Source organism: Leuciscus leuciscus, assembly GCF_965113295.1.
Source record: "Leuciscus leuciscus genome assembly, chromosome: 4".
Classification (NCBI taxonomy): domain Eukaryota; kingdom Metazoa; phylum Chordata; class Actinopteri; order Cypriniformes; family Leuciscidae; genus Leuciscus; species Leuciscus leuciscus.
Genome location: NC_138728.1, coordinates 12,456,870 through 12,480,791, shown reverse-complemented (window position 1 = coordinate 12,480,791; position 23,922 = coordinate 12,456,870). Strand labels below are relative to the sequence as shown.

Here is a 23,922-nt window from a genome sequence, read left to right as displayed (position 1 = left end):
TCAGTAGAGAGTAAGTCACGTTCAGAGGTTTAACTGAAAGACCCTGGAGTCAGTTGTAGGAACATCTGAATGTAAAAAGACTCAGGTAGGAAAAGGTGAAGATGGAAGGCCTGCAAGAGGCTCTGGTTTGGATGATTCTGGGCTAACACTTCCAGAAGACCATATCAACAGATGGTACTAAAAAATCTCAAGAGTGATGCTAGAGGCTGCGGTCTTTAGCGTCCTTGTTAGCGTGCCCGCCTCCCACACCGGAGACCCTGGATTAACGGTTACATTTGGTGGCGTGACCCGGATGGGAGCGAGGTTTATGGGGGAGTGTAACGGACATAGGCTAGTAAGAGCTGTGCATGTAAACATCACTCCCCTGATCTCAAGAGGCGATCTAGTGACTGACGCTAGAGGCTGCATTCTTTTGCATTCTTGTTAACACGCCCGCCTCCCACGTCGGAGTCCCCAGCTCGAATCCTGCTCGGAGCGGGTTGTGTAGGACCGGTTACATATGTATAAAGCACTTTCTGTGAATGATTAAAGTGATGACGTTTTCCTGTTGCAGATGGATCCTCTCACACCTTCTCTTGTTTGCAGTGCCCATTCAGTCACTCTCAGGAGGAAAACCTCAGGAAAGAAAGTCCACTCAACTGAGGTTATAGGAAGAGATACTGCAGTTGATCCCTTGTTTGCCCAACAGCTGTCACATTTGTGGTAAAAGGTACAGTTTCTCATGCTTATTGAAAACCCACCAGCTCACCCACACCGACGAGCATCCTTTTCTCTGTCTGGTACCTGAATGTGGCCGCAGTTTCTCCCATTCTCAGGCCCTCCGTCGTCATCAACTCGTTTATGTGCCCAAACACATCCTAATGTCACCGAAAGATGTTCTCGAGGAAAATAAGCTACAAAAGCCGAAATATCAGACCTACAACTGTACTACGGAGAGACCTTCAGCTCGCTCAGCGCCAAGAGAGACCATCACAAGACCCACCCTGAAGAGGCAGTGCCTGCGGGAAGCAGCTCAGCTGCCAGGCCGCTCTTATCAGACACGAGCGGATCCACGCAGAGGAACGCCCCTGTAAGTGTATCAAATGTCAGTCCACCTTCATCTGCTCAAACTCCTACAAGCGACACATGCTGACGCATCAGCCTTAGAGACCATTCCTCTGTACCTGGGAGGGGTTTCACGTACCGATGCGCTCTTTTGGCTCATCAGCACATGATGCGCATCCACTCTGAGGAGAGGCCGTAGCCTACCATTGCTTAGACTGTGGGAAGGTGTTCCTGTACCCTGGGGCTTTGACGCAACACCCGAGTAGCCATTTCAAAGAGAAACCATGCCTTTGCGCACACTGTGGGAAAAACTGTAATATGGAGAACTCTCTTTGTTCACATTCGGCCAGCCACGACACACGAAAACTTTCAAATGCACCTTGTGCGACAAGTCGTTTACGTTGAAGGCCAGCCTGACCCTCCATAAACTCTCACACACAGGAGAAAGAAAAGGCTGCGGAAAGGCTTTTTTCTCCTTCAGCGCTACCACACTGAACACAAACCTTTCCAGTGCCCAGACTGTGAGAAGAGTTTCACACAGTCCTGCTACTGCAGGTCCACATGAGGCATCACACAGGCATATGGCCCTATTTGTGTTCTCGGTTTAAAAAGACTTTCTTTAGTTCTTACCGCCTCAAGGCACTTTTGGATGCACACTGAAGACCATTTCGGTGCTTGGACTGCGGGGAAAAAAATTCAACAGTCATATCATCTGAAAGTAGCCTACACTTCCAGACTAGAAAAGAGGGGACGGGAGGGCATATAAAATATTAGCAAGGTAGGCTACGTGACTAACGTTACACACTTTTTTCATGTAAGCCTATGTTCTCATACAAACAGGAATTTGTAATAATGTGGTTTATATCAATGGTTAAAGTGCAAGTTTATAGATCACAACAGACGCCTTGTTTAATATTTCTTAAGTTAACATTAGGGGTTTTGTACATGACAGGCTGTTCGGTGTGGGGCGCAGACGCAGTCTTAGCTAAAAGGTTCAATTCAGCATATTACAGTAATGTTTATTATAACCTTTCTTTCTACATTATATAAAGGTTCAATTACAAGTTAGTCATTAGGTCCTATGCGTGTTTAGGCCTTACGCCAAATAGACGCTCGCTAACTTTACTATCGAAAAAGTCTCGTTAGGTTACTTGAGGTAACCATAGCAACAGGAGCGGTTGCCGACCGTTTACTGGAGCGTATATAAGTCAATTATCACTTTTGTTGTAGATACAAGTTTACCACAAACTTGTTTTTGAAAAGTTTAGATAGTTGGCGTTTGGATAATTGTTGACGGACCTCGACAGACTGTCCCTCGAGTCGAAAGTAAGTTTGTCAGCTTTTTTGGTTTATACGTATATTCTCTGCACTACCTGTACCGTCCGCCAGGTGGCAGCAGCACATTGCAATTGAATGTGTTCCACACGTGCTCACTGTTGCTCCACAGTAGTTGTCAGCAGTGCAAGCTACTCTCAATAACAAAAACAAGCGGAAGGGAACTGGTATGAAACCATTATTATTTTTACTACAATCTTTCAGGCTCTGGACATAGTTATTAATTAATATTACCAACAGATGATTTTGAAACTCAAAATCATAGGCTACGCAAATCAGCAGCCATGTCACCCTGTAGCCCAAGACTGGTTGCCCACTGAAGCTAAGCAGGGCTGGGCCTGGTTAGTACCTGGATGGGAGACCTCCTGAGAAAACCAGGTTGCTGCTGGAAGAGGTGTTAGTGAGGCCAGCAGGGGGTGCTCACCCTGTGGTCTGTGTGGGTCCTAATGCCCCAGTATAGTGATGGGGACACTATACTGTTAAAAAGCACCGTCCTTCGGATGAGACGTTAAACCGAGGCCCTGACTCTCTGTGGTCATTAAAAATCCCAGGATGTCTTTCGAAAGAGTAGGGGTGTAACCCCGGCATCCTGGCCAAATTTGCCCAGTGGCCTCTGTCCATCATGGCCTCCTAATCATCCCCATATACTGATTGGCTTCATCACTGTCTCCTCTCCACCAGTAAGCTGGTGTGTGGTGGGCGTTCTGGCGCAATATGGCTGCCGTCGCATCATCCAGGTGGATGCTGCACATTGGTGGTGGTTGAGGAGATCCCCCTTCTATGTAAAGCGCTTTGAGTGCTGAGAAAAGCGCTATATAAATGTAATGAATTATAAATGTAATGAATTAAATCATACCAAATCTAATCTTTAATCCTCAAATATTTCTGTTTGGGGTCACTTTGACCCCAACAAAGAAGCAATGCTGAAAACTCCATTAAAACATATCAAAATAGATAACCTTACAGTTAGGTTATATGCATTTAGCATTGTTTTTATTTCCTGCTGTTCATGACCTTAAAAGATGGTTCCTTCCGGGTCTTAAAAGCATTTCAATGCCCTGTGTAAGCTGTGATTCAGAAAATCCCAGCATGAGAAAATGCATGACATGTATTGAAGCTTTATAGTGCATGGGTTTCATGGGCCGCTTTTGTGACACTTAAATGGTGCTTTTGCATCCTTTTTAAAGTTTCAAAGTGTACCCCTCCAGTTTTAAAAATTTTCCTTTTAGTGTCTACAGCCAGAAACAAGCTGTCATTAATCACGGGCTCCCAAAAAATAAGATTCCTGCCTTTCTTCCTTTTTTTCCCCTCACAGAGAAACATTAAATCAATATAGCTATATTAGAACACAAAGCAGCAAAGGGCAGACACTTGTGGGTGGTTGTTTGGAGTCCTTTGGTCCATTCACTTTGTAAGTGTTTCCAGCTGGGATGGGAGAGGCCGGCGCCTGCCCAGCTGCTGAGCGCTGACCTTCCACTTACAGCAGGAGTCATTCTGCAAGAGGAAATTTTACATTAACTCTGCATTTGCAGGCTATAGTGGCTTTTCTAAAAAATCTCAAACAAAGCGATACGTTTGCATATGAGGATTTTACGAAAACTCAATCATTTGGCCTTCCAAAGTTGACTTCCTCTAAAATCATAGTAATCAATAATCTAAATGTAATTTCTGTATATGATCCAGCTGGATATTAACCACACAATACATGCGATTCAATTCAAGTTGAGCTTTAGGATCCTTCTATTGTATGACTAATCGCAGCGCAGAAGAGTTTCGATTAATTCTGAAGGCCTGCAGTTCTCTATAACACCATAATGAGTTTCGTAAAACACAGGTGAATGAAAAGGGGCACCTCAGTTTTAAGCGACAAAAAGGCTATTTAAACGTTTGTCCAATTTAATTTGACCTCGTCCGTATCTTGGGTTTTCTGTCTTCTCTTCATTGGCTTTACAAAACTGTGGCAAACACGGGCACCGTTCTTTCTCTCTCCATTTGTGTTATCTAATTTCCCTCCTCATCTCAAACAATCAATTACCTGGCTGAAGCGAGCCCTTAATGCCTTTAGCTGGAAATTGCCTTTGCGCCCATGCAAGCCAAATAAACCAGATTAGCCAGTGGTGATTGAATTCCATAGGGCGAGACCCTGACGAGGACAAATTCCCTCATCTGCCAAACTCCTGCAGCGTTCAGCTGATAAGTCTGGGTGAAAAGCTCACAAACCGTGTCCCTGTTTGTGTTTTTACTTTGTTTCATAGAGCGGATTCTCGACCCTATCTGGTAATCCAGGGATTTGTTAGTGAAGAATTGAGGACAGACGTGTGACGACAGAAGTGAAGGGGTGTGTGTGTGTGTGTGTATATAATAAATGATAGCCTATACAGGCCAAAAGTTTGGAAACATTAAAATTGTTTATGTTTTTGAAAGAAGTTTCTTCTGCTCATCAAGCCTGCATTTATTTGATAAAAAATACAGAAAAAAATTTAACATTGTGATATATTATTAAAATTTAAAATAATTGGTTTTCAATTTATTATACTTTAAATGATCATTTATTTCTGTGATGCAAAGCTGAATTTTCAGGATCATTACTCCAGTCTTCAGTGTCACATCCATTTTTATCAATTTAACACATCCTTGCTTAATAAAAGTATTGATTTATTTCATAAAAAGAAAGAAAAAAAATTACTGACCCCAAATTACTGACCAGTAGTGTATATTGTTGTTACAAAAGATTTCTATTTTTAAAACATTTGCTTATTTTTTATTTTTATTAAAACTTTTTATTCATCAAAGTATCCTAAAAAAGTATTACAGATTATGAAAAAATATTAAGCAGCAGAACTGTTTCCAACTTTGATAATGAATCATCATATTAGAATGATTTCTAAAGGATCATGTGATTGACTGGAGTAATGATCCTGAAAATTCAGCTTTGCATCACAGAAATAAATGATAATTTAAAGTATAATAAATTGAAAACCAATTATTTTCAATTGTAATAATATATCACAATATAAAAAAAAAATTCTGTATTTTTGATCAAATAAATGCAGGCTTGATGAGCAGAAGAAACTTCTTTAAAAAAACATTAAAAATAGTAATGTTTCCAAACTTTTGGCCTGTACTGTATACAGTATATCTTGAATTAAGATAGAATTTAGTTACATTAAAAAAAGTTTAAAAAGTTTTTATATCAGGCCTTATTTTTGATTCAAAGCATATTCTTTAAAGTGGCGATTGCTAGTGAACACGCAACACCTGCTGTCAGATAACAATGATTTTAATTGGAGATGACATGCAACGCTCACGTAGAAAAAAGAATTCGTCTGACCGTTGCAGTCATGTGTCAATCTATTCTGCATGTTCAAGTGGCCCTCAAGACATCGGCTGAATGAAAGGCACAAACACACCTTGACACAGACACTCTGTAATGTGATTTGGGGTCACAGTCAGTCACTTTACTGCAGGAAACATCAGGTCTAGAGGTGTAAATATTTCTGGCATTATTGATTTCAACTACAGTTCTTGAAGTCTGAAATTGTTCTCTAGTCAACCCAATTTAATTATTTCATAATTATTTTGAAAAATATGCTGATGGCAAAACAGTTTGGACTATATATACAAGTATTGTCAAAATAAGGCAGGCTTTACATTCACAGCCTCAAGTTTTGGATAAAACATTAATATACATTTTTTTTTAATCCAATAAAACAAGGATAACTAACACAAAAATACATTAAGTAGACTGTTAAATATGTATAATTGATTTATTATGTGATGGAAAATTACTGAACCAATAATTAAAACATAAATGAAGCCTGTTATTTATAGGGGAATATAGATCTATAAATATCTTTAAATCAAACAGGGTTAGAATGAACACCTACATACTGTATCAATCGCATACAAGAAATAATTAACAAATCGAGGCTTGTTAAAGCAAATTTCAAATAAATTGTTATTTTCCATTTTAATTTTAGTTTAAGTTTTAGTTAACCGATAACCCTGCCAGAATATGCATTTTCAATTTGGAAAGAAAACAACAACTATTAATTTGCTTTTAAAATGCAGCAAATCAAGGCAGTGTTAACTTTCTTATTATCAATTATTAACCTTGAAAGTGCATGGTGCATTGAATTTTTATCATTAGATCAATGCATTTTTACTGGCCAAATTAGGAGGCTTTGACATATATTGTTGCCCTAGATGCGTTTTTGTCTGGAGAGCATCTACATTTGAACAGGTGTGGAAAGCAACAGTGAATATCCCATTTGTGGCAATATCAGAAAAGATAAAGAGACGTGCTGGGAAGGGGCACCACTGAAAGACACTCAAACTGGGGCAGACAGTGTATCTTGGTTTTAGGAAGTCATTAGTTCGGAATGGATTCACATACCATCAAACACGGTCCTGTGAGGGTCATTGCCTATATGAGGTGAATGTAACTTTGGTGTGTGTCTAGTGGGCTTTGTGATATTTAATAGCTCTTCCGAGACCATGCATGATGAAGATTTAATACATACGTAAAGAGCCGTGCCTCTGCCTAATGAGCTAATCCGTTTAATGCTAACTTCACACCCACCAAAGAATCGCTTCCAGTCTCCCCTCAGACACGAGACGGCGGCAGGACTATAAATAGACCTTTAATAGATTAATGCAGTTTCTGTGATTTGTTGTTGAGGTCGGATCCAAAGCTTTCGGAACTTGTGACAAATGAAGGCGATTTTCTGATTATTTCCCGCTGTCTCATTTCCTTCCTCTATTTCTCTTATCTCTCATGTCTTTTTCTTTATCGATTCTTATGATCTGTAGCTGGACTTTTTCTTCTTTTTTTGAGTTTCACACCTGTGCCACACATTTCTCTGAACTTTTCTTGTCATCTCTCTGGCTTTAATGATGTGACTCTCTCTTCCGAACACTCAGACAGGGCCGGTGTGCCAAGCGCGTCAGTCGGCGGCTGTGCCACTTTTGTGGCCTAGGGTTCCATGTTCAGACAGGAAGTTCAGAAATAGCCGGTCACACAAACTCATTTGAGCTGTGTTATCCCCTCAGAGACAAACTTCCAGCCCTGGAACCAATTAGAGCAGGAGGAGTCTCTCCACCAGTCCGCCAGATGAGGCTTCGGTGTGAAGACAGAGGCGCTGCTACTGTCGTTCCTCTGGAGAAGTCATCAACAGCACCTCTGTTCTAAGGTGAGATGGAAAACTTTGGAGAGTGCTGGGTCTCACTTTTCTTTGACTGGCTGAAGTGTGAAAGAACCATGATGAATCAAATTTTCCTTTGAGATAACAGAATTTGCTGAACTATAAAAACATACAGGAGTCAGGACCATCAAAAAACTGAAAGAACCATCAAAACTAGAGGTTTCAGAGGACATATAAAGGCACAGCAGCAAAAATTGGGCTACAGTCGATGTGAGAGGATTTAAATGTAATATATTCCGGTGATGGCAAAGCTGAATTTTCAGCATCATTACTCCAGTCTTCAGTCACATGACCCTTCAGAAATCATTCTGATTTGCTGCTCAATAAAATTTTTTGAAACGTTTTTCTGCTTAATATTTTTGTGGAAACGGTGATACTTTTTTTCAAGATTCTTAAATGAATAGAAAGTTCAGAAGAATTGAATTTTCTGAAATAAAAAATGTGTAACTTTAAATAATGTGCTTACACTTTTCATCAAGTGAATGGATCCCTGCTGAATACAAGTATTAATTTGTTTTTTAAAAGTCTTACTGATCCCAAAATTTTAAACGGTAGTGTATAAAATAAGTTCAGGAGGAGATATATACTGTATATGTATAGAGAGAGAGAGAGAGAGAGAGAGAGAGAGATCTGATAGACATCCAAAAACACTGCAAAAGATAAATCTTTATTTCTCCCAGACTGTAACAGTAAAAAGTTAACAAGTGCAATTACAACTCCGCTGCCCCCCACCCCCCACCCAACTACCAACCCCATAATAAAAACAGAGAGAAGTTTAACAGGTGGACGGCCATATCACACTTCAACTGAGGTACCAACCACTATCACAGAACAAGGTGCTAGGCATGTACTACAGATTTACTGTAAGGCAATTTATAACCATTATAACTTATTACTCCAAAACATAACATATCTCTCTTCCCTCCAAGAGGGGAAAACTATTAGTTTCACCTTAAATAGATAAACGAAATCACAACAATTTCTCCTCTATACACAACACAACTCAGCACAACGCTGTGTGTTATTGCAGGTGAATACTCACAGCCTAACAGTGGCTACTTTTACCTATGTCTAGTTGGTTTCGACTCAGTGCACAAATTCAATAGGATTTCTACAATGAAGTGACCGTCAGGTATCTGTTTATCCAGATCTACACTCCATGAAGCAATGCCACTTAGTCAAGTTTCAGGTTATGGTTCTTATGGTCGATAAATGACATTTTTCTTAAAAGTTATTCATTATTATCTATTGCTTTATGTAGAAATGATTTCCCCAACCTAAAATTTCAGTAATGTTTCAGAGTTTTCTAAATGGTGATGTCACTTCCTTGAAACAGAATGAGAAAATTCTGAATCATAGTCAGTTTTGAAATCTAAAGGTGTTGTCACGTGAGCAAAATTTCGTCAAAAGTTTGCAGGCTAAAAAGCTTTTGTCTATTGTACTATAGAAATGTAAAGTCACTTCCAAATCAGACTAAGCATCTTTCAACTTAAACCAAGCAACTTAAACTCTTAAAATCTGCGAAATTTTCCGCCGTCACGTGAAATTCCCAATCTATTGAAATGACTGGATTTCGCCCTTGGAAATTCGCAGAACAATAGTAAATGTGGCCGCACCTTAAAATACTGTAAGATGATGTTGTGGTTAATCCTTGTTGGGTCAAATTAAAACGGATGTAAAAAATATTTTTTCGCTACTTTCAAGAAAAGCCAACCAATGACTTCAGAGCAGTGCAAACATGACATGAGATTTACGGACCCATCGGTCTCTTCTCTGTCTTTTCGCAAAGTCCTATTCCCTGCATCTAAATCTTAACTTCCGAAATGACAAGGCAAGGTAGTGGGTGTCAAAGACAACATTCTCATTAAAGTCCTTCCAAAAGTAGATCCTGCTGAAAAAGCCTGCTCTGATTGGGTAGAGAAAGTCATTTGCAGCTGTCAGTCTCAGCATCAACATGTGGAGAAAATGCCATCCAGCAGAGCTGCAGGAGGTCGCCGGCACAGTCCGTGTCGTAAATGTAGATGGGGCCAGGAAAAGAGTCTAAAAAAAAGAGTCATTTTCTGGCTGTTCCTCCTTTGTCATACCAAGTATATCCTTGGGATCAAAGCTGGATATCTAGAGAAACGGAGAGAGAGAGAGCAGATCAAGATTAAAATTTAATCCGTCAATTGACACTCATATTTTTGTGGCTCAGGCATCAAAAAGTATTAAATACATGCAGTATTTAATCTTGGTATTTCACAATACAAGCATGTATTCTCTGTCAGTGATGCACAATGATCTTTTAAGGGAAAACAGGATCTCCCAGTGGAACAGATGTGTTGATTAGGCCCTTGTGGATGTTATAATCAGACACCAGCTCTGTAGCCACGGGCAAGCCAGAGCACGATTGAGCTGTGCGTTCACAAACAATCTCAGATCGCATCTCAACCTGTTTACATGTTGATCTACTTCACTGTACGGAGAGACAGCATCCACGCACACACTTTGGATTGCTAATAAGGCCTATTACAAGTCAGACTGAAACGACAGTCTTTTCCAAAAAGCTTTTATAAACAAAATGAATATAATGTATTTTAGGAGCCTCAACTCAAACTTACTTTTCTCCATCATAAATATGAGCTGATATTACACATTTGTGTGTGTTCACAATACAAGTGGGTATAATACAAGCTTAAACACTTGTGGCATATTGTTGATTACCACAAAATTGAATTTAAATTTGTCCCTCCTTTTCTTAAAAAATAAATCAGCTAAAATCTGGAAGTGAATTGGAGCAATCCGTAAACGTTAAAATACTCATCATTTCAAAAGCATAGCCACAAGATGTAAACAATGTGTACGAAAACATGATTTTAGTGTGAAAAAAAAAAATCACTTGCTAATTCCAATTTTACAACTTTGCTGCCATGGCAACATAACCAGTAAAACCCTCAAATTAACCTAAAAATGATGAGAACAGCTAAAATAATGGACAAGTTTTAACTAAATTAATGTAAGAGCTTTTATAAGTAAGCTTCACATTTCTGCTTCCATTTAATATATATAGTATATCTACTATACGCCACTTGAATTTAGTCTTATCGGACATCCCCAAACTACATTCCACCCTAAAATGGATATTCTGTCATTGTTTATTATTTTTATTGTACATTTATCCATCATTATATTGAAAAAAAGTGACCAGGACATTCTTCAAAAACTGGTTTTGTGTCCCAATGAATGAAGAAAGTTAATATGGGCTTGAGGTGAGTAAATAATAACAAATTTTTCCTTTTTGGGTGTATTATCCCTTTAATGTTGCTTAGTAAATGTCCATTTTGGCAGAGCTAGAACGGGCACTTGACTGCTGGTACGCTTTCCTTGAGTCATTTAGAAATAGCATAAACATTTGGATCCCTCTGCCACTTGAGTGAGACTTGTGAGCCTCATAAATGGAAATGTCAGATAAAGACAGAACATTTAATCAACTCGTTCCTACAAACTAATCCTGTTTGTAATGATGAATGCCTGACTCCGTTCAACTGCCTGATCCTTACGCTACTCTGAACGTGGTCAGATTTTTAAGAATTTAGTCTTGGCAAAAGTTTCGGGAATGTCCAGAGCTTTGGCCTACTTTAGAGAAGGGGCTGTCTGCACAGAGCACCATGCTCATTTATAATGCATTACAGAACGCTTTTAAGCAATGTAGGCCAGGAGCGCAGACAGGTTTGTTGGTCTTGGAGAACACGCCTCTAAGGAACACACCGTTGTTCATGAAAAGAGTTGAAATGTCACACACAGGTCTTCCCTAACTCTACAGGCGTCCTGGAAAATACTCAGAATGGAGTACTCTAGATTCAGTCTTTAAACCCTCTCCACCAAAAGAAAAAAAACAGTGAGAACATGTATCTATATTTATTATGTTCACTAAAATCATTTTATCCTTTGCAAAATGGATGTACATATTTATATACATAATTAGTATTATTTATTGTAGTAGTATTATATATTATTGTCACAACACCAGCCAATGGCTGCCCATGAACACTTTGACCTGCTCTCAAACACTATATTATTGTAGCTGAGGTCTGGAAGAGTTTGTTTTCTGCGCAGTGATAGTAGATCCACTTTCCGAATGAAGACTCGGGATCGAATTGAAACGGCAAAACCCAGCACCATCGTTACTGTTCGTATAACTGCGTACAAAGGGCTGTTTTGTTTCCGACATGCGCTGTAAACGGTAGACAAATTGCAACAGACTGAGCCATCTGACCAATCAGAGCAGTGTATCTCTCTAAAAGGAGGGGTTTAGGGAGACCTGATCCTTTATCGAACCAATTCAGACACTGTGAGAAAAGAGGCGATGCTGCAATGTAAATTTTTAGAAAATTAATTTGTTTTTACATTAGATGCATGTAAACATATTATAGAAGACTTCCAAAACAAAGGAACCTTTAAAATAGTATAATAGGGGCACTTTAATTTTTTTTTACTACATTTTTTTGTTCACTAAAATATTTTTTTCTTTTAAAAAAAGACCATTTACAAAAAGCTGGAAATTATACACCTACAATGCAGCTCCATTAAGTCATAAGTACACTTTTGCTGGAAAACAGCGGCATATGCAAAACATTACTGATTGGTTTGTTGGTTTGTGGTTTTCAGCACATTCTTACTGCTTATTACAAGACCAAATTGTTTCAAATCATTTTCAAAATGTAGAAAAAACCTCATCTATGTTAGCCAGCTAGATAATATCAGCAGAAGTATAAGTTGCAAGGCAATAAAAATTGAAATGAAATTTTCATTAACTGAAAAGCAGAAACAGCTGATTATATCTGTATATGTGAAAGAAAGAGAGTTCTTCTAAACCAAACACGAGGTCTTAATCCAAACCAAACCCTTCGAGTATGAGAGCTGAGACAATGGTGAGTCACTTCACGCTGAGATATTTACACAAGATGAGCACTGCCCTCTGTGTGCAATAGAAATACCAACTGCCCCCACTGGGCTTGCCTCCACTCCACAACCCCTGAGAGATGATTGTTTTGGGAAATGAAGCAGAGGCGTTCTGATGGGAAGTGCTCTGAGTTGGTGACATTTAGATGAAAATATCAGTTTTCTCCGACTGGAGTCCTTTCAGAGGAAAATAGCTAAATTAATATGTTTGAATTACAGAAGACTAAAGGCCAATTCACTCCGCACAGACAAACAAGCTGGCCGTTGGATTTAGAATTTTAAGAAAAATAACTGTCATGTTCACACTGCCCCAACAGACACCGACAACAAATGCTGATTGAACTCGTGAAAATAAACCCTGACCAATGCCAACAGATGCCGACAGGGGTCGCACTGATCCGACAAACTGTTTAGTTTAGTTTATTTTTTTTACAAAGCACATTTCTACTGCCTCAAGTGCAGCCCAAAGCCATCGATAAAACCAAACACAGAAAATACAAAACACCACAACATAAAATAAATATTTAGTTCTCTCCTGAGTCAGAGTCAAACGCCGAGCTATAAAAGTGCTTCTTCAAAGCCGTTTTAAAAGAGGGCAAAGTGGGGGCAGAGCGGATGGCAAGCGGCAAGTTATTACTGTGCGGTGTGAATTGCCCCTAAGGTTCTCGGTATCAAATGCAAATTGAGTGGTAATTTTAAAACAATGCTCACTGCTACACTCCATTACATAATGAAAATTGAGTGTCGGCTTTGCATAGTGTGTCAAATTCTCTGCTTTATACACTTTCTAATTGGTTTAAAAGCTTGTTATTAAAGTAGAAGTGCAGACTATCTCCTAACATAGCTTACCGCCTCATTATTCATATTAAATGCCTATTGAAGACGTAATGATGCTTTGGCCATTACAGCGATTGTGGTTTTTGTCTGTAATTTCATTAAAGCCTTTAGGGTATTCAAAAATATTCCCATTTTTCTTAATTTCTTTTCCAACCCAATACCATTGCCATCTGGAATCATAATGAGAAAACTCCAAAAAAGACAAGAAATGCAATCACGAAAGCTACGGGAAATCACTATCTCCACTCACCACTAGTCGAGAAATTGCTTAATTATTATCAGATGGATTCTCTCTTATGCAATTCCATGAAAAATGTCATTTTATTCAGTGATATGCAATTTGTTTTGCTGCCAACAACAGTCCAGAGTCTGCAGGCAGCCTCAGCTTTTACACTATTATCTATACCCTCGAGTTAGCGAATGTATTATTATTTTCATTTTTGTCCATGCAATGAAAGTCAATGCTGTCCAAAACTACACTGGATCCCTGTTGACTTTAATTGCATGGTCAAAAAAACACTGATACATTTTTCAAAATATCTTCTTTTGTGTTAAAAAAGACAGGTTTGGTAATAAAATCTTTAAAAACGTAATAATTAATATGTTTTTTTTTTTTTTGTAGTTATGTCAAACTCTAAAATATTTTATCGGATAGAAATTACTGAGAAATTAGCAGTTATTTGAACCTATAGATAACTAAATTGCTAGAAAAGTCATGTAAATTCATTGGTCATAAAGAGCCTGAAACCTGAAGAACATTTGGTGATATCCTTGTTACAGTGCAGTTTTACCGGTACATTTAAGTACTGAGTAATATTTATTAACTACATGTACTTACTGTAAGGTTAAGATTAGGGTTTGATTTAGGGTTAGTTGCATAATGTAATTATGCATAATTTGCAGTTATTACTATAGTAACTAATGTAAACATGTAACAAGGACACTGTAAAATAAATTGTTACTAAACATTCACTTCATTTGTATATTGCCACCCCTAGCTTCTATAAATAAAAAATAAGAAGCTTTGCCATTAGAGTAAGTACCAGAAATATCTTGAGGAATATATAATTGGACATTGGGGCTTTGGATTCAAAAAGTTTGAGAACCACTGGTTTAACAAATGGGTTCATTTTCTGCTTTAACTACTCCCAACTCCCAAATAAATTCAATATTACACAAATTGGGGTTTGGGGATAATTCTTCATTCTGCCTGCTACTTCAAAGTAATGACATTTGGACCTTTTTGAAAATAATCATAAAAAATAAAATAAAAAAATTGACTTGCTGGAAGAGAATCTTGACACAGTAGACAGTCTGAATGAGGGTAGAGGGAGGCTTTAACTTCTAAATTATCTCCTGCCAACAGCATGCAGGTGCAGGACTTTAATTAGCAGCACATGTTCAACACACACACACACACACACACACACACAAACACACACAGATCGACCAGGCGGAAGGGGGCAGAGAAAATCACATTAATAAATTAGATTTTGGGCGCTGTTGAGATGGCCATCCAGCATTAAAGTGATCATTGTCTATCATTTGTAGTACAAGTTCATGGTGTTGATTAAAGCACACTTTAGCATAGTGATTGTGAACACAGACATGAGAGAAACTGCATTTCAAATGCTTTGATGTCAATTACATCTCAAGTGTGCCAGTATTCAATTAACCTTATCCTTCAAAATTCTTTAGGAGTCGAACAGCCAGACGAACTTATTGCGCTCACGCATCTTATCTCTGAGCTGCAAGAACTCTATTTCTCCAGCTTCTTCAAAGTGCGAGACGCATCATCATCATATTACACGCTAGATTCCACTCGCCTGCCTCCAGACGTTCCACTCTCAGATGACAGGACAGGTGTGGAAGGGGAGGGGCGAGAACGAGAGAATGGAAAGCTCATTGGCTCGTTTCGGAGTTCAGTCTGCATTTCAGAAATCTAGCTTGAAAAATATCTCTAAATCTGTGCATACACTGAAATTTTTTCCGGCTTTTGCATTTGTTGCCTGTCAGAGTGTAAGATGTGATCTGGGTGGATAAAAGCTATGACAGACATCAATGATATTTTATGTTATGATATATAAACTAACGTTCAAAGTATGGGGTCAGTAACACTTTAAAAAAAAGAAGTTAATTTAATTCAGCAAGGATATACTAAATTGATCAAAGGTGACTGTAAACCAAAGCCTTTTGCACCTTTGCCCACACAATATCGCAAAAATCAAATACTGTGAAATGCTCACCAACAACAAATGAATTGCCCATGTTAGAACTTTTGGAGGCGTCACGGACCGGTGTCTTGTCGCTATATGAAATGCAACACACATATCTCAAATTAGTGTTCCTGCCACATTATGATCGTACTATTAAATGTTCGAACATGGCATGAATGCTGATGTAAAATGTCCAGTCAGGGTCGTCAGTCGTGACCTAAGTCTTAGCTAACATACACTACCGTTCAAAAATGTATGGTCGATTTTTTTTTCATGTTTTTGATAAAAGTCTGCATTTAATTGATCAAAAATCTGTAAAATTACAAACATTTCTTAAACATTTCTTATTATCAATGTTGAAAATAGTTGTGCTGCTTAATACTTTTGTGGAAACTGATACATTTTTTAATGAATTCATTTTCTAGCAACATAAATGTCTTTGGGTTTGAATTGGATGCCAAGGGTCGCCGTGTCAAGGTCATGTCAGGCAACAGTGAGCAACAGATGCAACAGATGGCATAGCGAATGCTACCTCATACTGAGCCAGATTAGCCATGAGGGACCCATGTGGCCAGCACCTGCTGTTAGAAGATGTTTTCCCTTCAATCCCATCTGAAACAATTTCTGTGGAGTCTGAGTAGTTCCTTTGCTTGAGCCAAGAATTTGCAGACTTTTAAAAGGTCAGCTTTCCACCCTTCTTCAGTGTATGATTAGCTGGTAAATTCTGTGTTTAAAGTGTTTCCTGGTGTATATCAGATATAAGTCTACAGGCCATGATATACTCATGGCGAAGTTCATGTTTTTACTGGCGGACATGGACATCCAACCTCAAGGTATTGAGCAGAAGAAATAAACCTGAGAACATTTCCACGTTAAAGAAGGCGGAGCCTCAGAGCCACACCTGCTTATTACGTAATCGCCACGGACCGATGGTTGTTCGAAGGTGTTTATCAGCTAGAGCGAATTTTTACAGAAAGTTCGCTTTGGCAAGATGTTTCGAACTCCTGAAACAAACACAAAACGAAGGTTGTTTTGGCCTGATTTGTTCGAAATGACGTCACACCAGTTCGTTGTACGATTTCTTACTTGAAAATCACCAATGCTCATTGTGAACAAGTAAATTCTGCCAGATGTTGAGGCGACTGCCACACATTTTTTGAAATATAGAGATCATATGAGAACTAACAACAAATATTTTGTCTTACAGTCTGCAAGATGGATAATACAGAAATGACATCAGGATCCTGGAATGAGGTACAGTACAACAATTGTTTTTACTTCCTGTAGCAAACCTTTAGTCAGACTTACTATCCATTCACGTCAATGTGCCTATAAGACCTGTATGATCCATTTTTTAGTAATCCACCAGTATTAATTGAGAATAAAAGTCTGATAAAGTCTGATAAAGTTTTGGTGGCACTTTACAATGAGGTTCATAAACTATGAACAACATTTTTTACAGCATTTATTAATCTAGGTTAAAGTCCCTGTAAAGGCAATTCTAAAAAAAAATTCTAAACACATTATAAATGTTAGAAATGTATCGCCTCTGTAGTGATCATTTTACACAGGATAGTTTTATAAACTTTCGTCGGAGACAACTGGAATTCATTGATAATCCGCTGTTACTGGTGAATGGGGCCGAGCCGACTATCTCCCGCCTCGGCCTTCATCCTCCCGTCGCGCCGACAACTGCTGCCATCATCGGCATTGCGTGCCCGCGAGTCAACTTTCCCGCGAGTGGGCGTGGTTTCAGCGCAGCCAGCGGACACGCCCCCAGCGTTTGAGAGCAGAGACCACTGCTCATTTTTTCAAGATTTTGATAGCTTATTTTATTTACTTGGCAGCTTTTTTTAATCATTCAAATTTGGCTGGGTGGCTAATAACAGATTTTTCTGTGGTGTGACAAACTCAGAACACATGCTTAATTTTGACTTTACAGGGACTTTAATACTAATTTACAAAGTTTTGTTCAATGTTAATTCAAGTTTGTTCTTTATACATATAATCAATGCATTTAAAATGTTTACAAATTACATTAAAAATAAATGTAGAAATTTACATTTGTTAGATGTGTATTTCTCCTATTTAATTGTTTATTAATTTCACATGTGTTTATGTATTTTAATGTATTTTTTTATAACGTGGTGGAGTGTTTTGGACAGTTGTGTTGTTTTAAGAGTAATAGAAGATCAATATTGCATTACATTTTAAAAAGTATTTTACGTCATATTTTGTTCATGAATCCTAATAACTAATGTTAACGGATATAACCTTATACTTAGCTGTTACCAAAGTTTTTGCATTGCATTCAAGCCTCTGCTGAAACAGCCCAGACCTTCTCATATCCTAGCTGTTATACTAGTATAATGTTTTATACACTTTTCTGCTAGTTACATTTATGTTTTATCCAATGTTCATTCAATATCAATTTATTTTTTGTGTTGGAGTATACGACACAATCCATCAAGATCAGAAATCAATTAGGGTTACGCGAACAATGACTCTCTGGACATAACATAAGGGTCCTGGGTGTTTAGTTCTCTGGGAGCTCTCCTTTATCCCTGTTCGTTGACTCACCAGGCTGTTGAGGTCTGGAAGGTCAGGAGCGTAGGGCTCTGTGCTTCGCCTCTCAAGCTGTGCCGTGGATGGTGGTGGTGACTCAGGCCTGATCCCATGTTGTGTTCACTCTCCTGAGCTGTGCTGTGCCATTGACTCCTGGCCTGTTTGAGCCACCGTCCTCCCAGGCCCCATTTCTCCAGGTAGACCCGGCACAACTCGTAGTTCATAGCCGAGTAGTACAGGAAGTCCAAAGCCAGAAGGATCATGACGAAAAAGCCGTAAATCCACACACCGATGAGGGCGGTGTAGTTACTAAAGCGACAGGAATGACAAAGAGATGGAAGTTATACTTGGGCTCTACAAAAAAGGTTCATTCTGAATGAGAAACAGGAATAGTCATATCATTACAAGTGAGAATGGGCCTGATTTTTTACTCATTTAAATCAACTAGTACAATGAAAAGAGAGGTCAGTGCCAACGCAGTGGCAGTAAAGTGCTGTAATTGCTTTCTACTGGTCTTTGTGATTGCTTTGGCGGGATAGTGTGCGGGTCGGGCATATGTTGTACAGCTACCCAGTGCTTTGGGATTCTACAGTCACACAGAGGGATTGAATTGATCTTGAGTGGTGAAATAATATTTTCACGCTTGACTAGAGTCAGGGCATGGTGACAAGTTGGCCTTTATGTCACTGCTTCATTGTTTATGTCCCATTGTGGGGCTGAAAATTAATTGATTTGTTTTGGATTAGTACTGCAATGGTTCTCTGACAGAGATCTCAGGTGCATGACTGAAACAACAAGGTCTTAGTTTTTCATACACACACGAGTGTATGACATATTGTCTCTTTTGCCATTGCTAAATGTCAGAGGGATTCTTTCATCATCATAGCAGACAGTTTGATCTGGATGCTTGGTTCACTTGGGAATAATGAATAATAAATCGCACTCATAGCAGACGCCAACAGAGATGTTTCAGAAAGCGCGGATGCAGGCTGTGACAATACAATCGTACAATCACTTTTGTTTTTCTCAAGATATTGCACTGATATTTTCAATTGTTTTAAATGCATTTATAACATTTCAGTAATAGATGTATTAAAATATTCAAGATTAGAGGGACCCAATTTAATACTCTGTAATTGAAAACAAACAAACAGTTAATGTCATTTAATTCAGGGATTTTGAAAGAGGCTGCTAAACAAATTATTTTACTAAATTTATACTCTAGGACATATTTAACATGATAATTTAATATATTAATTAATTCTTTTATTCAGAAATCAAGATGATTAAATTACAAAATTGAATTTTTAACTATGAATGAAAAATTAAAGATGAATCTGTGAAAATATTTGTATTTCTAAGTTAGCTCTCTTTTTACATTCATGAAAGACATTCATATGTTTTACATATGTTGTGCTTAGTACAATGTCAATATTTTCCAGAAAATACTTTTTTAATACTTTTTCCCTCCTTTTTTCTTTTAGGCCAAATACAATATAAAATTCAGTCATTCAATCTTGGTAATGTGTTTATAATATCACACATTTTCCCACACAGTATAAATGCGTCTTTATACAGTATATATATATATATATATATATATATATATATAAACATATCTGCCTGTATATTTTAGGAAGGGGATCCTTTGCATTTAGGCCATCATATTTGGGGGTCCTTGACATCAAAAAGTTTGAAGATTGACTTAAACAAACCTGCATTTAGCCTGTTCTGTCAGTAAATTCTATCTTCTATCTTTTGTGTGCATGTGGTTTAGTATCTGCTCTGCTGTATTATGCATTTTGAACCGTGTTTGCATATGTGTGAAGATGGCAGACAAAACCAGGCTTTCCGCAAATACGCAAGTCCATCTGATTGTCACATTTTTCTCCCCTCCCTCTCAGTCAGCTGGAGGGATAAACAAGCCATGATAATATTCAGAAGAAATCACTCTACTGATTTCTGGTCTTGCTGGCTGCTTTAGAGACTGGGAGTCATTTTTCAGACTTCGTTACTTTAACAGCCTGTGGGGAAAATCTGAATGGCACTGCTAGCCTTCTGTGGTCATTACAAAACAGAAGAGTGCTTTAACAGCACAGCGTATGGTTCAGAACCTTTTTTAGAGGAAGTTTCGGTCTGGTGCAGACTGGCTGTGGTAAGGTTTAGATAGACGGACAAGCTAAAAATCAATATGTAGAAATAAGTGTGCCCTGACAGTACACTGTGTATCTTAATCACCCAAAGATTAAAATAGCAAGTGCAAGAGAAGGTGTTAATGAGAAATATTCAGAGAATCTTGAATTATTTCACACTAAGAAGTATCAGAGGTTGTTTGTCATATTGAAGACTATGAAGTGTTTGAAATGGAGATGGAGACTGTTGCATACATTAGATTATTTTCATTATCTGGGTGTATACAAGTAGCCTAAATGTAAAACAGCATCAGATTATTTTTTTGATTTAGTCATACTTTGTCTTTTGACAAAAACTTTCATATTTGACAAAAAATATTTCATACTTTCATCACGTCATATTAATCAATTTGAGTCAGTTTTACTAAAAAAAATTTTTTTTAAACTGAACCAAATTTTCTAAAATTGTATCAACATTTAAAGTGAACACTCCAATTATTTGTTATTGTATTGTTTTTATATTATATTATGACATGTCATATTTTTGTCAACAGTATATATTTGAAATTTGTTTTATTTTTGTCACGTCTTTGTTATAACCAAAATAATTGAATTCAGTAATTTTGTTGAAAAAAATGAACACTGTTAACTCTCTAGAAAATTTTAGATAGGGGTGCATCATTTGAAAAAAAAATCGTGTGGGGTATTGGTTCAGATCCCCCCAAAAAAGCAAAGTGCATGCTAGCAAAATACTTTTATCCTGACCAGTTACTCACTTGTGGGCGTAACCGTCTGAGTTGGTGGTGAGGTTGAGCTGCATCACGCTCTGAAACTCGGATTCGTTGCAGCAGTATTTGAAGGCCGTGTTGTTATGGTGACAGCAGAAAATGTAGGTCTTGTTGTCCGAGAGTCGAGGGCAGTGGAAACCGAAGTGATAGCGCCCCTTGTGGTCGGAGTAAGGCTCACACACTCTGAAGTGCGCCGAGAGAGCTGCAGAGAGATAAAACAGAGGAGGATGAGAGAATAAGGTCGATAAAGCTGAGTGATTTCAAACAGCTCGTGATCTGATTCAATGTGGGATGAATGACTTTTGATATGCGCTCGATAGTGGAACAGAGGGAGAGATTTACCGAGCAGATCTTTCATGTCTCCAGTAATTAGAGCTTTGGCTGCAATAAACGCTGCCAGATTCATTAAATAAATACGTCCTTTTTGACTTTATGTCATGTGGTACACTTCAACTCCAGAACCCATAAGCACTGTAAAAGTGAGAGTTTTTAATATCACAAGTGGCATCACAAACATGTTCGTCTTGCACCAAAACAGAGAGCTTCTCAACTCGTGAACTAACTCTCCATCGAACAATCCTCCCTCCAGTAATTGCTCAGATAATGAAGTTCGCAGAGTCTCGGAAGCATTGTAATGACAAGGCAAATGAACAAGCAAGTATCTTGGCCATTCATTCCTACTTTTTTTTCTATGCAGAATTCTGTGCTCGTCAGCAATGCCCATAGACTCACTCCCAAAGTGCACCTGCTCATTTCTAAAGCTGCATACTGAGCTTTATGAAAAATAAGAAAGCACCGTGCCAGCATTTGCATATAGATGAGAGCTGTCTGAGAAGGCACGTTTGGTAAGTGAAATGGACAAGAACACTGGATCTGTGAATCTGATGGACCTCACTGTCCATTTTTACAGTGGATTAATATTTGTGACTGAGGCGTTGTTGCTCTGAACTGTACACCAGAGTGTCAGTACTGTGTGATCTTAAACTTTCTCTTTGGAAACCACCGGTTAAGTTTTCCGGTTATATCAAGGCAATGATTCCCATTCACATTAGAACAATGAATGAGCAGGCCTGGAAAAGAATCGCAAGAACTGGAATGGAAACAAGAACCTTTAACGGTAATTGCCGTGGAATCGAAGTTGAATAAGAGAGGCAAAAAATATTATGACACAGGAAACAATTTAATGTTTGCCGCATTTGACCTCTCGCTAATGACCAAAACTGCCAATTACGTGAGAGCGCAGGCACACAGAGAGGCTGGTAATGATCGGAATAAATCAGTGCTGACAGCAGTGTGGGCCAGAGAACCCTCCAGTGCCACCTTTGACCCCATAAAGGGCCCAGAATTGCATTGGAAGTTATTTGGCAGTGATCACGCTGTATCCATCAACCAAATAGGCAAAAACACAGGCAACAAGGCAGGTCTTTCATATTTGGAAAAGGGGAGAAAAAAAGAACAAAAGAAAAAGCTGGGGTGTGAAATGAAAACCACCTGTTGGAGATTTTTTCATTCTCCTTTTCATTGTGGCAACAGGAGTATTTAAGTGTTTTTATTTTGGTACGCCAGTTTTCTGTGCTGACAGGCAACACCTCAGTTCATGCTCCTTTCACCAGAAATAAAGTGAGAATGAAATGTGAATGTATCTGTGTCTGTGAATGTGTCCAGGTGGACATACACCTGTCTGACAGGTCTAAAACTATAATATTAACCCTTAAAATCATATATGGCTGCCTCTTTGAGAGCCGAATTTAACAGTAGAAACCATTTTTGGTGTGTACACTACTAATCAAACATTTGGAGTTTGTAAGATAAGTACTTCTGCATGGATGCATTCAATTAATCAAAAGTTACAGTAAAGACATTCTATTTCAAATAAATGCTGATCTTTTCAACCTTCAATTTAGGAAAGAATTCTATTTTTTTTTATTAAAGTTCCACAAAAATATTAAGCAGCAAAACTGTCTTCAACATTGATGATAATAAGAAATGTTGCAGCAAATCAGCATATCAGAATGATTTCTGCAGGATCATGTGACACTGAAGACTGAAGTAATGATGCTTTGCCAGCACAATAATAAATGACATTTCAAAATCTATTAAAACACGAACGTTTATTTAAAAAAGTTGCAATAATATTATTATATATAATAATATAATATTATATTATATTATATATTATATATAAACAATATAACAATAATATTATATATATAATAATAATAATATTTCGCAATATTACTGTTTTTACTGTATTTTTTGATTAAGGCAATTGTGACTTTATATCTCACAATGTGGCTTTATGTCTCGCATTGTTTTTATTTTTTTATTTTGCACATTTACATTTACATTTTTGATTTTGTATTTTGAGGTGGATCCAGACTTTTATCGCTTCATATTTTGGTGCTAGTCTTGTTAGTAAAATAAATATTTGGAAATAAGTTATGTAATTCTTTTTGCATTTATTGCCCTCCGCAATCTGACAAGCGTTTCAGCCCTCAACAAAACAGAAACAGCAAATCATAAATAAATCTTATGCAATCCTCTTGCATGCAAAGAGCAACATTATGGTTTACTTTTTCGCATTTTTATTTGGTTTAATGCGGCACATAGGTGACATTAATCCAATCCATTAATTGGTCCTGAATACATATATTAAATAAAAACACTAAACCACAAAGTATTGTTCATTTGCTTATTCGTTCATTCATTAATTGTCACTTGTAAATAACTACTTCATGCAAAACTCATAATGTGTGTCAGTAAATAAACATGGTCATATAAACAACTAAAAGCGACACTGATTTAATGAATGACTTGTGTTCAGTGAGTAAGTGTTTTTGATTCACTAAAACGAACCAGA

At 37.9% G+C, this 23,922-nt stretch overlaps 1 protein-coding gene and 1 long non-coding RNA gene across 4 annotated transcripts in view; one reads left to right on the top strand and one right to left on the bottom strand.

The window, feature by feature from the left end:
* Nucleotides 1–4,633: 4,633 nt before the first annotated feature.
* LOC309498080 lies at nucleotides 4,634–16,829 on the top strand. Its single transcript, XR_014205841.1, has 3 exons — nucleotides 4,634–4,717; nucleotides 7,434–7,571; nucleotides 16,785–16,829. It is a non-coding gene; the product is annotated as an uncharacterized lncRNA (long non-coding RNA).
* Nucleotides 8,265–23,922, bottom strand: part of shisal1a (shisa like 1a) — a gene marked incomplete at its 3' end in the record, with an annotated part of 27,683 nt that continues 12,025 nt past the window's right edge. Inside the window, exons 3-6 of one of the 3 annotated variants that reach the window (XR_014205840.1) lie at nucleotides 21,051–21,264; nucleotides 18,158–18,451; nucleotides 9,200–9,698; nucleotides 8,278–9,085 (exon numbers count right to left, since the gene is read on the bottom strand). Coding sequence is in view for 2 of the 3 variants with exons in the window: in XM_082168595.1 (XP_082024721.1) it covers nucleotides 18,154–18,451; nucleotides 21,051–21,264 (512 nt within the window). Of the gene's footprint in view, nucleotides 9,699–18,153; nucleotides 18,452–21,050; nucleotides 21,265–23,922 lie in introns of those variants that run through there. The other 2 variants (XM_082168596.1, XM_082168595.1) reach the window with 2 other exon arrangements.